Source organism: Rhineura floridana, chromosome 16 (assembly GCF_030035675.1).
Source record: "Rhineura floridana isolate rRhiFlo1 chromosome 16, rRhiFlo1.hap2, whole genome shotgun sequence".
Lineage (NCBI taxonomy): Eukaryota > Metazoa > Chordata > Lepidosauria > Squamata > Rhineuridae > Rhineura > Rhineura floridana.
Genome location: NC_084495.1, coordinates 804247 through 816519, shown reverse-complemented (window position 1 = coordinate 816519; position 12273 = coordinate 804247). Strand labels below are relative to the sequence as shown.

At 44.5% G+C, this 12273-nt stretch overlaps 1 protein-coding gene across 3 annotated transcripts in view; it reads left to right on the top strand.

Annotated features, from left to right (window-relative positions):
- The first annotated feature begins 425 nt into the window (after positions 1 to 425).
- Positions 426 to 12273, top strand: part of MSN (moesin) — an 86672-nt gene continuing 74824 nt past the window's right edge. The window contains exon 1 of one of the 3 annotated variants that reach the window (XM_061598491.1): positions 426 to 644. In XM_061598491.1, coding sequence (XP_061454475.1) covers positions 441 to 644 — 204 coding nt within the window. In that variant the 5' untranslated portion in view covers positions 426 to 440. Of the gene's footprint in view, positions 668 to 1045; positions 1310 to 12273 lie in introns of those variants that run through there. The other 2 variants (XM_061598490.1, XM_061598489.1) reach the window with 2 other exon arrangements.

The window sequence follows — 12273 nt, the reverse complement described above, 5'->3', positions numbered from 1 at the left end:
TCTCCTGAGTACAGGGGCGCTTCAGCCGGAGGTACTGACCGGAAAGGGCCCTTTGGGGGGGCAGGGATTAACATTTGTTCTAAAACTTTTTTCCATTTAAAGGTCATTGCATTTATATATATTTATAAGCCGCCCTGAGTTCCAGTTTCGAAAAAGGACGGGGTAAAAATAAAGTTTCATTCATTCATATAGGTGTGTTTGCCAATGGAAATGGAAATGAACTGCCTCCAAGTCAATTCCGACTTATGGCGACCCTACAAATAGGGTTTTCATGGTAAGCATATCCAGAGGGGGTTTACCATTGCCTCCCTCTGACTGGCCCAAGGTCATCCAGTGCGCTTCATGGCTGTGGTCGTAGTCCAGCCCCTTAACCACTAGGCCACACCCGAATAAAATGCGTTTTCGCGGAAACGGAGATTTTTTTAAAAGCCCCAGGGCCCATGGGTGAAGCAGAGGGATGGAGACGGGACCGGGGGAGTGTCAGATGGGGCTGGTGCGACCCAAGTTCAAGGCCCCACTTGCCCATGAGGCGCAGTGGGGTAGCCTCAGTCTCCCTGCTCAACCTACCTCGCAGGCTTGTTGTGAGGATACAATGGAGAGGGGACAAGCCGTGTGCCGCTTCTTGGGAAAAGCGAGATGTAAATGTAAGATACGTCGTTCCGTTCAAGTAAGCAGGATTTGCTTTAGTGGAGGGGAAACTACCGAAGCAGGGCGGGAAACTGAAGAGGAGGATTTCGGAGGAAGTGCCCAGGGAAAAGGCCCCCGCCCCGCGGGGCTCTGGCCTGGTGCTTCCTGGCCGTTAAGGAGAACAGGAAGGCAGGTAAACTGCTTCTGAGTAGGGAGGCTTCATTTAGCAGGCGTGGCTAGCAGCCCTTGCCCGGCCTGTTCTTCCTCAAGAATCGGGTTTACTCGCCGGTTGGAGCCGCCTAAGCCAGCGGCCGCGGCCCCCCTCCTGAAGCCCGGCTGGGGAAGGCGGCCTTTCCGTCGGGCGCGTCCCCCTGAAGCCTCCCCTCCGCACGCCCCGGCTCCCTCTCCCCTGCCCCCCCCCGCGCAGGCAGGGATGAGGTGGGCGGGGGCCGCGTGGCGCCGGGAGGGAGGAGAGGGAGGGAGAGAGAGCAGGCGGCGGGGCGGGGGCTGCGCTGCGCCAGCCCCGAATAAAGGCGGCGCGCTTGGCGGGCCCAGGAGGCTGCCGGGCGGGGGAGACGCCCAGTCATTCGAGCCCGTTAGCAGGAAGCGCCCAGCAGCCGCAGTCGCCGCCCCGAGGGAAGCCCGCCGAACCGCCCAGCCTGCCGGCACCATGCCGAAAACGGTACGTGGCGCCCGCGGAGAGCGCTCGGGGTTCCTCCTGTGGCGTCTGTCTCGGGGGCGGGTCGCCCCTTCTCCGCCGAGGGCCCTTCCCAGTTCAACCCCACCCCCCGGCCGGACCCGCTGCCGCTTCGCCTTGCCTGCCGTCGCCGCTCCCTTGGCTAGCTGTGGGGCGAACGGGCGGGGAGCCGGGCGGGGAGCCGGGCGGGGGCTCAAGCCAAGGTGGCGGATTCGGCGACTGGGCGGGGGCACTCTCTCGGGGTCAGGGGGCTCCGCCTGCTGCAGGGTCGCCTTGAGCGCCCTCGCCGGCCCGCGCGCCCGCCCTCCGATCTGCTGCGGCGCCCGCGCCGTGGCGGACAGGAGCGGCCCCGACTGCCTCGGGCAGGCGGTGGAGGCTTCGGACCACGCCCAGCTCGGGCCTCGGCTCGGCAAGTGCTCCGCCGCGCGCGGCTTGTGGAGGATGCGCTGGCGCGGGGCTTCTTTGTCGCCTCCTCCCCCCGGGGAGATGTGGGGCTCCTTTCCTCGGGGAAGCCTCCCGCCCCAGGGGCCCTCCTCCCGCCGAGGGTCGCGCCTCGCTTTGCTACTGCCCGCCTGGAGGTGGGCGCGGCGTGGACAGGGCAGGGCAGCTGACAGTGGGCAGAGCCTGCGGCGGCAGGAGTGAAGCGAATGGCCACTGCTGCTGCAGCGACACGCTTACCCAGACCCATTTCCTGGAAAGCGAAGTAGCAAGGCTCAGAGAGAATTACCTTTCCTGAAAAACCGAGGACAGGCTGCAAACCTATGCCTGCTTCCCTAGGACTAAACCCCGAAGGCCTCGTGAAATATTTCCTCTGAGGAGACCTGCGCAGAGGAGTACTCCGCATATCCTGTCAATAATACTCATTATTTTGGTGGCTGGAGGCAAAACGGGACAGGTACCTCTTGCACTTGAGCTGTGAAGAAGAGCACCTTGGGCAGGTGCACCTTTTCTTCACAGCCATTATAGTTGCAGGAGCCACATATTCTGTTCTGCATCTGGCCACCCTCATACACACAATTCTTGCTTTTATTTCTCTCTTCTCCCTCCTAAAACTTCAATCTTATGCATGTTTGTATGATGGCTGCATTGAAGTCAGTGGGACCTATTCTGAATAGACACAAGTAGCACATCCGGCTGTGCAAAATTCTATGAAACGTAGATGTGCTTAAGCCCCGACCGAATCAAGGGAGCTGAGGTTGCAGTCCTATATGCACTGAGAAGTATCCCATTGAACACAGGCGGACTTCTGACCTGAGTAAACACCCTAAGATCGCATTCTTTATTGCTAGGTCAATGCCAATTTCCATGTAAGTTAAGCACACATCTCCCTTTCAGTGGATTGCATCCAGTGATAATATTGCAAGATGTTAAAACCATTGATAATGCTGCATGATACTCATTTGCAACTAGATGATCTTCTACAGTGGCATTAGCTGTGCTTTGGAACTCCCGGCCTGTAGACGTTAGGTAGGCACCCTGGCTATTCTGTTGTAGATGCCTGCTGAAAATCTTAGTTTCAGAAAGCAATTTAAGTGTCCATATTTGTTTTTTAAAGTTTTGCTTATTTCATCTGTATTCTATCAATTATTTCATTATATATATGGCTTAGAGAGTTTTCTGATGAAGTGGTCTATAAATCTTTCTAAAGAAAAAATAAAATGAGACATTTTCTTGGGGAGACAGCAACCTATTCAGAGATGAAAGAGCAAACTCCTCCCCAAGATGCAGAAGGATCCTCATTTTGCAGTTAAGTAAACGTTTGGATACAAATCCAGTTCTAAGAATGCACTTTCAGATACAAATGACATATTCTTCTAAAATGCAAAACAGAAACATCAGAATATATTAAAGGAATAAGTTCACTTAAGGCCCCTAAATTCTACTGAGAAGAATATACACAGATCCATCAACATGAGAAATTCAGCAAAAACAAGCAGTTATAAATTCATCTTTTTAAGCAGGCACACAAAATAAAGAGACGAACCCAGTCTTTACGTATGGATTATGATATTCTCTCCCCACTTCATGATTCTAAGACTTTTTTAGGAAATACACATTTATTTTATAAAATAGTGCTCTCCCTTCACCTTTCTCTTTTTAAAATTTTCTGATCCAAGACAGTTATTTACAAATGAGAAAAGGGGGTGGCAGGGTTTAGTAGAGGTGCTGCCCCTATCTTAAGTGTGGCATGAAACAATGGCTGTGCTTTAATATCCTCTAAGCAGGAACAAAACATGGATGGTTGGTTCATAATTTATACCAAGAATACCAACTGCAGACATACAGTTGCAAGCAATCTCTTACTCACTAGGCTTTAACAATTAACTCAAACTGGTCACAATAATAATTTCTGTTCTCTCTATCCTCTTCCCTTTGAGGATATAAGCAAATTTCTTAAAATTCTGCAAGTTTGGGTGGAGTCGGAGTCGGTAGAAATGTACCAACTCCGGCTTCAAAATAAATTTTGATTGACACATTTTTTAAAATATAAATTCCAAATGTCAAAGAAGCTTCCCATGAAGTCAGCTGTAGTTGAGCATTTCACCATAACTCAAGATGGAAAACATTTTGTGTGTCAGTGTATGACACAGGACCCAGATGAAGACAAACGCTGTGATGCCAAGATCAGCGCATATTCAGGCAGCGATAAAAATGCTTCTATGAGAGCTTCCAATTTAAAAAGACATTTACAGCCCTTTCCAGGGCTGTGGAGTTGGAAGCAATTTTGGGTGGAGTCGGAGAGTAGAAAAATAGAGGAGTTGGAGTCGAAGGTTTGGCGTACCGACTCCACAGCCCTGGCTGGAGCTGGCTTTTTAAAAAATCCTACAATCCCACTCTGGCCTTAGATCGTTTGGGAGAACTTCTAATCTCACTCAGTTGCATTGGGAGACCTGAGGGTGGGGCCTGCCATGTCTGAACCCTACTCTCTGTCCATTGGGATGCACTGTTTCTAGGCCAGTGGGCTTTGGGAATGGCCAGTCAGTTTGCCAGCAGAGAATATTGGGGAGCACGGTCCTCCAAGGGGGGAAGCCAAAGAGCTTTAGGTCTAGCCTTGGGCTGCTGCATGGGGTTTGAGTGAAGGAGCCTCATTCCTCCAGGGTTGAAGCTTTTAGGGATCTTTATTTCAAGACCAGTCAAGCTTTTTTTTTTTTTAAAGGATAAATGAAGGTTTTTCATTTTGTGTGCGTCCAAGTGACACCCCAGGGTGTCCCTTGCATTGGGCTCGGGAAGCAGGAGTGGAGATGTGGGTGGTGTGGACCTGGGTTGGTATATGGCGTTGGAAAGGGCTGCGGCTCGCTTGCCTGGAAAGGAAGAGCCACTGTTTCTTTCTGAATGAAGTTTCAGAAAATTATGTGACTGAAATTAATTTGTCAGTTATAAAATGCATCTTTGCAGCTACCAGTAAAATAGGCTTTTGTTGCTAAAGTCTTGTGTGGGTCTTCTCATTTTCTTGTAATTCATAATTCATTTCTCTTTTTTGAGTTGCTGCAGAGCTTTGCCTCAGCTTGACTCAAAAGTATTTCTTGGCTAAGGAGGGTCCCTGTGCCTGAAATGCTGAGTTTGTCAAGTCCAGGCTTGACTTCATTCTGAAAGTGGGTTGCTAGATGTGTCTGAGGAAAGGGCCTCTTGGGGTAAAAAATAAAAAGTTTCTATTACAAGAAACATTGTAGTCTGTTGATATTTAGTTTCAGTTAAAAAACATCTGGGGAAACAAAATGGTTAGAAACCCTAAGGCAGTTTTTTAAATAAGCTTGTAGCATAGGAGAGTAAGATTTTTTTAGAAGTAGAAACGATGTGGTGCATATATCTTTAAAATAATGAATGCATTGTGAATTAGTTGCACCTGACTTCTGGGAAAGATCTGTTTGATTCTTTCATCTGAGGTTGCCTTGATTGTACAATAGGTTCTTTAAAAAGGGGCTGCTATTTGATACTTTTTTTCTGATGGCATATAACCTTTGCAATGAGATCAATATACGATTCCTTCAATCCCCTTAAGAAAAATTGTTGCCAGTTTGGCAAACAAAAAAACCAAAAAGAGAAAAAGAGAGTAGCTTCATTCTTTCAACAGCGGGCCTTTTCTCTATGTCCTTTCTTAGCAACAAGTAATTTTTAGAACTTGCATCACCCAGTGACTAGGAACGCACTCCTGGAGTTGTTGCTAGTTATGGCAACTGTCTCTAGACATCCAGCGATTCAGATGAATGTTGGAACAAGGTGTCACTTCCTGTTTCACTTGAGAGGAACACCTGGTTGCTCCTCCCCTCCTTAGGTGCTTGTGCTCAGAGACAGCTTTGTCACAGGTAAGAATTTAAGTAGCTACATATGGATGTTGGAGGTGGATTTAGGAGCCAGATGCTCATACATGTGGACATGTAAATTGGATTAAATATTTAGCTTTTTGGAATGAGTTCATGACCTGCTACCCAAATTCCTTCTTTTGTGTACCCAGATTCCCCCTTTTTCTTTCTTAAGACATTGTATTGGGAGATCACTTTTAGATAACTGTGTGGAACCCAGTAAACCTGTATGATGTAGTTGTTAAAGGGGGTTGCTAGACAGCATCCTGGGAGCCTAGATTTAAAATGGATGCTGGCACCCAGGTCAGAAATGCTTTTCTAGACTTGTCGTTACATGCAGTGACTGTATGGATGTTGCATCCAGTTGAGCTGGGCTAATCGTGGCCTGCTGTATAATTAGAATTCCTATCATCTACTCCCTAGTTTCATTTTACGTATGGAAGCGGGACTATCTTCCTTAGAGACACGAATCTGGTGCTTGAGAATTAGTACTTGGCTTAAGCTAATATTTAGTCCTATTGGCCTGGCTCTGCATATTTTGCAGGATAGATTTCATTCTTCATGGGAAGTGATGCTTATTAATAAAATAACATCCTTGGGGTTCTCAATCCCTGCAATTCTAATCATGGGCTTTTCAAAAGCGAAAGAGCAAATTCTACAACGTGTCAAAGATCTGGATCTTCAACAACATCTGGTTCTCATTAACAAACACTTATTCAATCCTAACCCCCAATTCCCAATTAAATCTTTTTAATTTATCTATACCGAAGTATAGGAAGGCATTTATGTGGGCAAGGTTAAACTGCCTTCCAAACGCGATTTTGATGGGCAGATACAACAAAACACCTTATAGTGATCGGTTGTGCCCTTGTAATGCTGGGGAGGTTGAATCACTAAACCATGTCTTTTTGCATTGCTCTTTTTACCATGAAATTAGAAACCTTTTGATTAAGCCTCTAATTATTTCCCTGCCAGGAAGAAATGAGGCTTTTTACATTAAATATCTTCTTGCTGGCCAATCTGCTCATATCACTGAGTCTGTAGCCAAATTTTGTGCCATAAGCATTTCCATCAGGAAAAGTCTATACCCGTTCTCTTAACAGAATCGAATACTGATCGGTTCCACCTTATATATTGCGAAGCGTTATATATTATATACTAGTTATCTCCATAAGTAACTGGCTATTGAACATTGTAACTAATCTTGTCTTATTACCTTTATATAATAATTTTTAAACTTATATTTTAATTGTTTTAACATTTTGTGTGTTTGTATGCATTTTTACTGGTCTTTGACCGTAATAAACACTACTACTACTACCTATCATCTACTACAACTATTATATGTCTGGTGGTCATGAGTGTGCAGTTTTATTTAAGAATTCAAGAACTATGTTGCTGATTCACGTAATCCATCTGCAAGAGTCCCAGAAACCAACAGAATACAAGGTGGACTGCCATGTCGCTTTCTGACCACCCATGGTTTATATAGGTGACTTAAGCTTAGCTATGAGAGTTGGCCTAAATATGTGTGGTCATTACTTGATTTATCTATAGTTGAGCCTGCTTCAGTCTCATAGGGGGTAAAATGTGTGGGGAGAAGAGCGGCCTTGTGGTGACAGGCCCCAACCCAATCTAGTGCATTCACTTTGCCCCACATGACAAAGGCTTTGGCAGAATGTGTGACTTACCCAGCATGTTAGGTGTGTGATGGTGCATTCATGTGCAGCCTGGCAAAGGCAGTGTTTTAGATGCTTATGAACTGGCATGGATGGATTAACCCTCTTTAATGATTAGAGCAGCATTTCTCTTAACAGTGGGCTGAGGACTACCAGTAGGCCTCAGGCTGCCTTCAGGTGGCCCTCAATGCTGCAGCCGACTCTGTGCCTTCTCACTCATCCACCACTCTTCCTGGCCGTGGTGTAGCCTTCTGGCTTGTATGTATGTGCGCGCGCACACACACACACACACACACACCTCCTGCCCTTCCTCCCAGTATCCTGCCCTTCCTCCCAGTAGCCAGCACCAGCAGCTCCCCATGTGCTAAATGCAGGTGGCTGGAAGAAAAGGAAGTCTCCCTCCTCTAAGAGGAAAGGACCAGGACAAGTGTTGAAGGAAACTGGAGAAATAAAAGGTTAATTTTTATAATACTGTGGTAGGGAATTGAAAGGGAGGATATGAGAGAGAAAAAGCTGGTCTAGGAGGAAAAAGTGAATGTAAAAGTTGAGGGGAGGAGGAAGGAAAGAAATGCTTTGTGAGGGAATAGAATATAAATTAAGTGTGAAAGGGGAAGGGAAGATGAAATGTCAGGGGATGGGTATTTTCAGTGAGAAAATATAAAATTGAGTGCCTTCTCCACTTAGAGGCTCTAGCAAATTCTGCCTGAAATGGAGAAGCTGAGTCACTTCCAGAGCCAAAACTTGTACTTAGCTTGAAGAAAGCTGATCTATGGAACTTTGCTTCCTTACCGTAAGTAAATTGCTGTTGCAGAGAATGTGGCAATTTCCAATGAGGGATTAGTTATCAATAAAAATGATGTCACTAATTGCCACCTGGTTAGTTCATGCTCCAGGTGGAGCAAACTGTGAGTTTTGTATAGTCCCATCTCTTGCCGAAGATACAGCAAACATGGGATTTTATCAAACTCTACTCTTAAAAACCAAAACAAACCATCACTGATGGCATTGTGGATACTCCTTTTAAATGTAAGCACAGCATCTTGGCCAGCTTCATCCCCGGGCCTTCACAAGGTAAAAGGGAGAAATGGTTCTTTCAAACCTGTCAGGTGATGTTGATTTGTATGTGTCTAAATCCAACAGCATGTCTTTCTGTAGTTGGTATGGGTCCAAATATACACGCCTACATAGTCTAGCATCCCACCCCCCAGATCAACACAGCCAAGAGTTCGTGCTTACATCTGGGCTGTGTGAGAGTACAAATTTCAGATGCATGCATCTTAACACCTGCAGTGTGCAGCTGGTGGCAGGAAATACACATTTTTGTGGCTTTAATAAAGTCTAAACCCTGAAATTAAATCTTAGTCAATTGACTAACTTAACATATGAGTAAAAACAATAATTCTTAAGTGAGTAGCATATTGCTAGTGGTATCACTTTTGTTTTTAGGTCATGCATGCTTGTGTCATCACAGGAAGATAAATTCCCTCCTTTCTGTGTGTTTGCGTGGGAAGAATACCTCTTAAAGGGGTGCTTGTCACCTGATCTTCTTTTACAAGTAATTGTATTAAAATGTTAATTAAAAGTCTGCTAAATTTTATCTGATTGATCTAACATTGCAGCTGTAATAGCTCTATAAATATGCTTCTGCAATCCTCCCTCTGAACTGCTTGTTAATAAATACTGGATTAGAGGCTCCTTGTTGCTTATCCTAAGGTGCAAGCCTAAGAGGGCTGCCTGCCTTTTTTTTTCTATGGGGCAACTCTGTAGCTGTCCGGAGGCTTGCTTCTGTAGTTTCCAGAGAATGGCGGGAGCAGAGACACCCTGGAAAACAGCCGATAGGCAGCCATGCACTGGCATACCTTAGGCATGCAAAGTGTTGTGGGGAGATACAGCCAAGGAGCACACATGACTGACTCCTGCATGACTTGACTGAGAGGGGCTGTTTTGCTGGCTGAAAAAGTGGGTGTGTTCTTGTGCACAAGTACAGTAGAGGAGATTTCTTTCCAAGTTCAAGTGAATACAGCCTTTGTTTATGTGGTGGTGCTTCTGGCTGATTGCTATTAAAGCAGTAATGTGTTGTGCTGTGTATGACTTTAGAGTCTTATCGTATGCATATTTTGTCACAAAGAAGTCCCGCTAAATGTACCTAGGACTGGAATCTTTTCAGCTGCAGAATTGTGTCACATTTGCAGATGATGATGGTGTGTTCTTAGAATTTCCAGTTCTGATCTTGCTCCATTTGTAGCTCCGCCATGCATGCAGTGTATCCTTATTTGGCCTCTCTTCTTGACTTCTTTAGTTTGGGACAGGCACATAAGAGAAATGCAACAAGCTTCTTTTTAGCCACAAACAATGGCGTAGTTCACATCATACTAAGCCACAGTTTGTTCAACATAACTATGGTTTGAATGTGCAAACTCAAACCAGCAGACTAACTGTGGTTTGTTTTCTGCCAACATAATATGAAGCCATGGTTTCGTGTTAGCTTATGAACCATAACTTGTTTTAACTGGTTTGGCATGGTTGAACCCAGCAGCCTTGTTTAACCATAATATGTTTGCCCCCTTTGCCCCCAATGCTTACCAAGCTACAAGGGTATGAGATGAGAGCTGCTGGAGAACAAATCAAGCTTTGAAGAAACAAGCCATGACTTGTTTGTTCATCTGTGAGATAACTCGTGGTTTGTTGAAAAAACCATAGTTAATCCATCATCATCACTGTTTATTTGCATGCTGCCTTTCCATAGCAATCTATGCTCATGGCGGCTCACAACATGAAAAAGAAGTTATACAATTCACTGTTAGAAAATAAATTCAAATAGTCAATAAGGTAAGAAAAACATCTTTAAAAACTTACAATAAATTGATACACCCTTATAATGCCTAATAAGATCCAACAATAAAATACAGAAGCATAATCCCAATAACAGCAAAACAAAAAACTGACCAGCAGAATTAAATTTTTCCCTAAACAGAAGCCCCTAAGCAACACCCCACAGTCAAGGTGGTCTCTGGCATCTTAGGTTAGTGATACCTTTTGTAGCTGCAGTCAGCCAAGGCCCCATCCTGCCAGGCAAGGTGGAAAGAGGCCAGCAAGCAGGAAGAGGGTCTTGCAGTCAAAGTGGTCTCTCCAGACACAGTGTCTTTGTGTTAAGTGTCACTGCAGACTCTGTGGGCCTTTCCAGGCTGCAGTTCTTGATGCAATAACTGCATCTGTTAACAAGGAACCCAGGCATGTTCACTCAAGGTAGCGCTGTGATTGCAGGGACATTGAGCCTTCCCAACGCAATCCTAGCACAATATCTTTCTTCATTGACTGTTCAGATGATCATATTTGTATATAAATTAAATAAATAAATAAATAAATATCTCTGCTGAATAAGCCAAAATATGAACAAGCCTTTTGCCTGTGAATGCAGCCTCTTTGCCCTTCTCTTTGTGTGAGCCAGTCAACGATTTCTATTAATGGTAGTTTCCTGTTTTGTCCAAACTGAGAAACTATGGTCAACAGCTTGAGAAGGAAGGGTGGCATATAAGAACAATTTAAAAAATAAGTAAGTAAAACTGAGTTTCAAGATTTGGCTGAAATGGGGAAATGGAAGACTTCCATAAACTTCAAATTGTAATAGAATAAAATGCAATATATAAGATAAAAGAAGCAATGAAATTATAACGAAAAATCAATATTGAATATTTAACGTAGGCATGCCATGGACCACCTGAATGAAGCTTGCGGACCACTGGTGGTCTGTGGATCACAGTTTGGAAACCTGTGGGATAGTTCATATCTCTGCTTAGTCAGTCAAAGACCTACTCTTTTTAACAGTTCCTAAGTTTGGAAGAGCTGGCATGTTTTAACATTTTACCTTAAAAGATGTTAGAAGGCAGATTTGCCAAAGTTCCTAGTAAGGACAAGTGTTGTCCATGTAATCAACTGAAACTTGAAATAGTTTCCCATGTGTTTTTTTACTGTAGATTTTATCAAGTGGTCAGAGAACATAAAATCTAGCCCCTTATGAAGCAGTTTCCCAATCGATCCTTAGAGAGATTTTCTTTGAGGGATTCAATAAATTCATTACTGAACCGGTAGCAATATTTCTGAATGCAGTCATATCTCTTAGACATTCAGTGACTGTAAACTCTTAAATCCTCACCTTTGTTCTTTTGATTTTATAATTATGTATTTATCCAGTTGTGTACTTTTTAATGGTTAGCTAACCACTATAAAGTTGTTGTTAAGCCAAGGTTTGATCATCCAAACATTCCACTTTCTCCCCCAGACCTGGCCATCTAAAATACCCATGTAACAATGAATGCTGGGTGGCTGCATGAGTGTTGAAGGTGTCTACTCTAAGGGTGAGCTGCATGCAGCAGGTCCTCAGTTTACATCTCTTTCTACTTTTATTCTCTACCATTAGTAGGGCTGGAACATTTTCAGTTTCTAAAAGTATACTTTTTTGGGATGCTGGTAGTAAAATGTGCATTAATGAATGCTATTGAGTTGTCATATTGCAAAATACTGACAAATACCCCCAAAAAGTTTCCACATAAAGCTTAGAATTTGTTTGAATATGTCACTTAAAGTGCTCTTTATGACTCTCACGTTTGCTTCCTCCACCCTTTTAAGTGTTCCATTTCAGCTCTCTCTGTGTGTGGTTGAAACTTTTGCCAGAAAACATTCTGATTCAGAATTTTCTGGAAAAACACATTATGATCCTAATGTGAGCTTATTAAGTCATACTGCTGTATCTCTGCAGCCATAGCCCTTTATCTGTCTGCTTTACGGGGATAACCCTGAACAACTCAGCAGCATAGTGTTGGCCAACACTCGAAAGAGCTACAAGTAGCTTTGTAATGCCGCTAAAGTGGGAGAATGTCTGTGGCTAGTGATGCAGCACCTTCCCATGCATGGAACACTGGCCATGACAGTGCACCTGTGACTTCTATTTCCAAAATGCTTATTTATTATT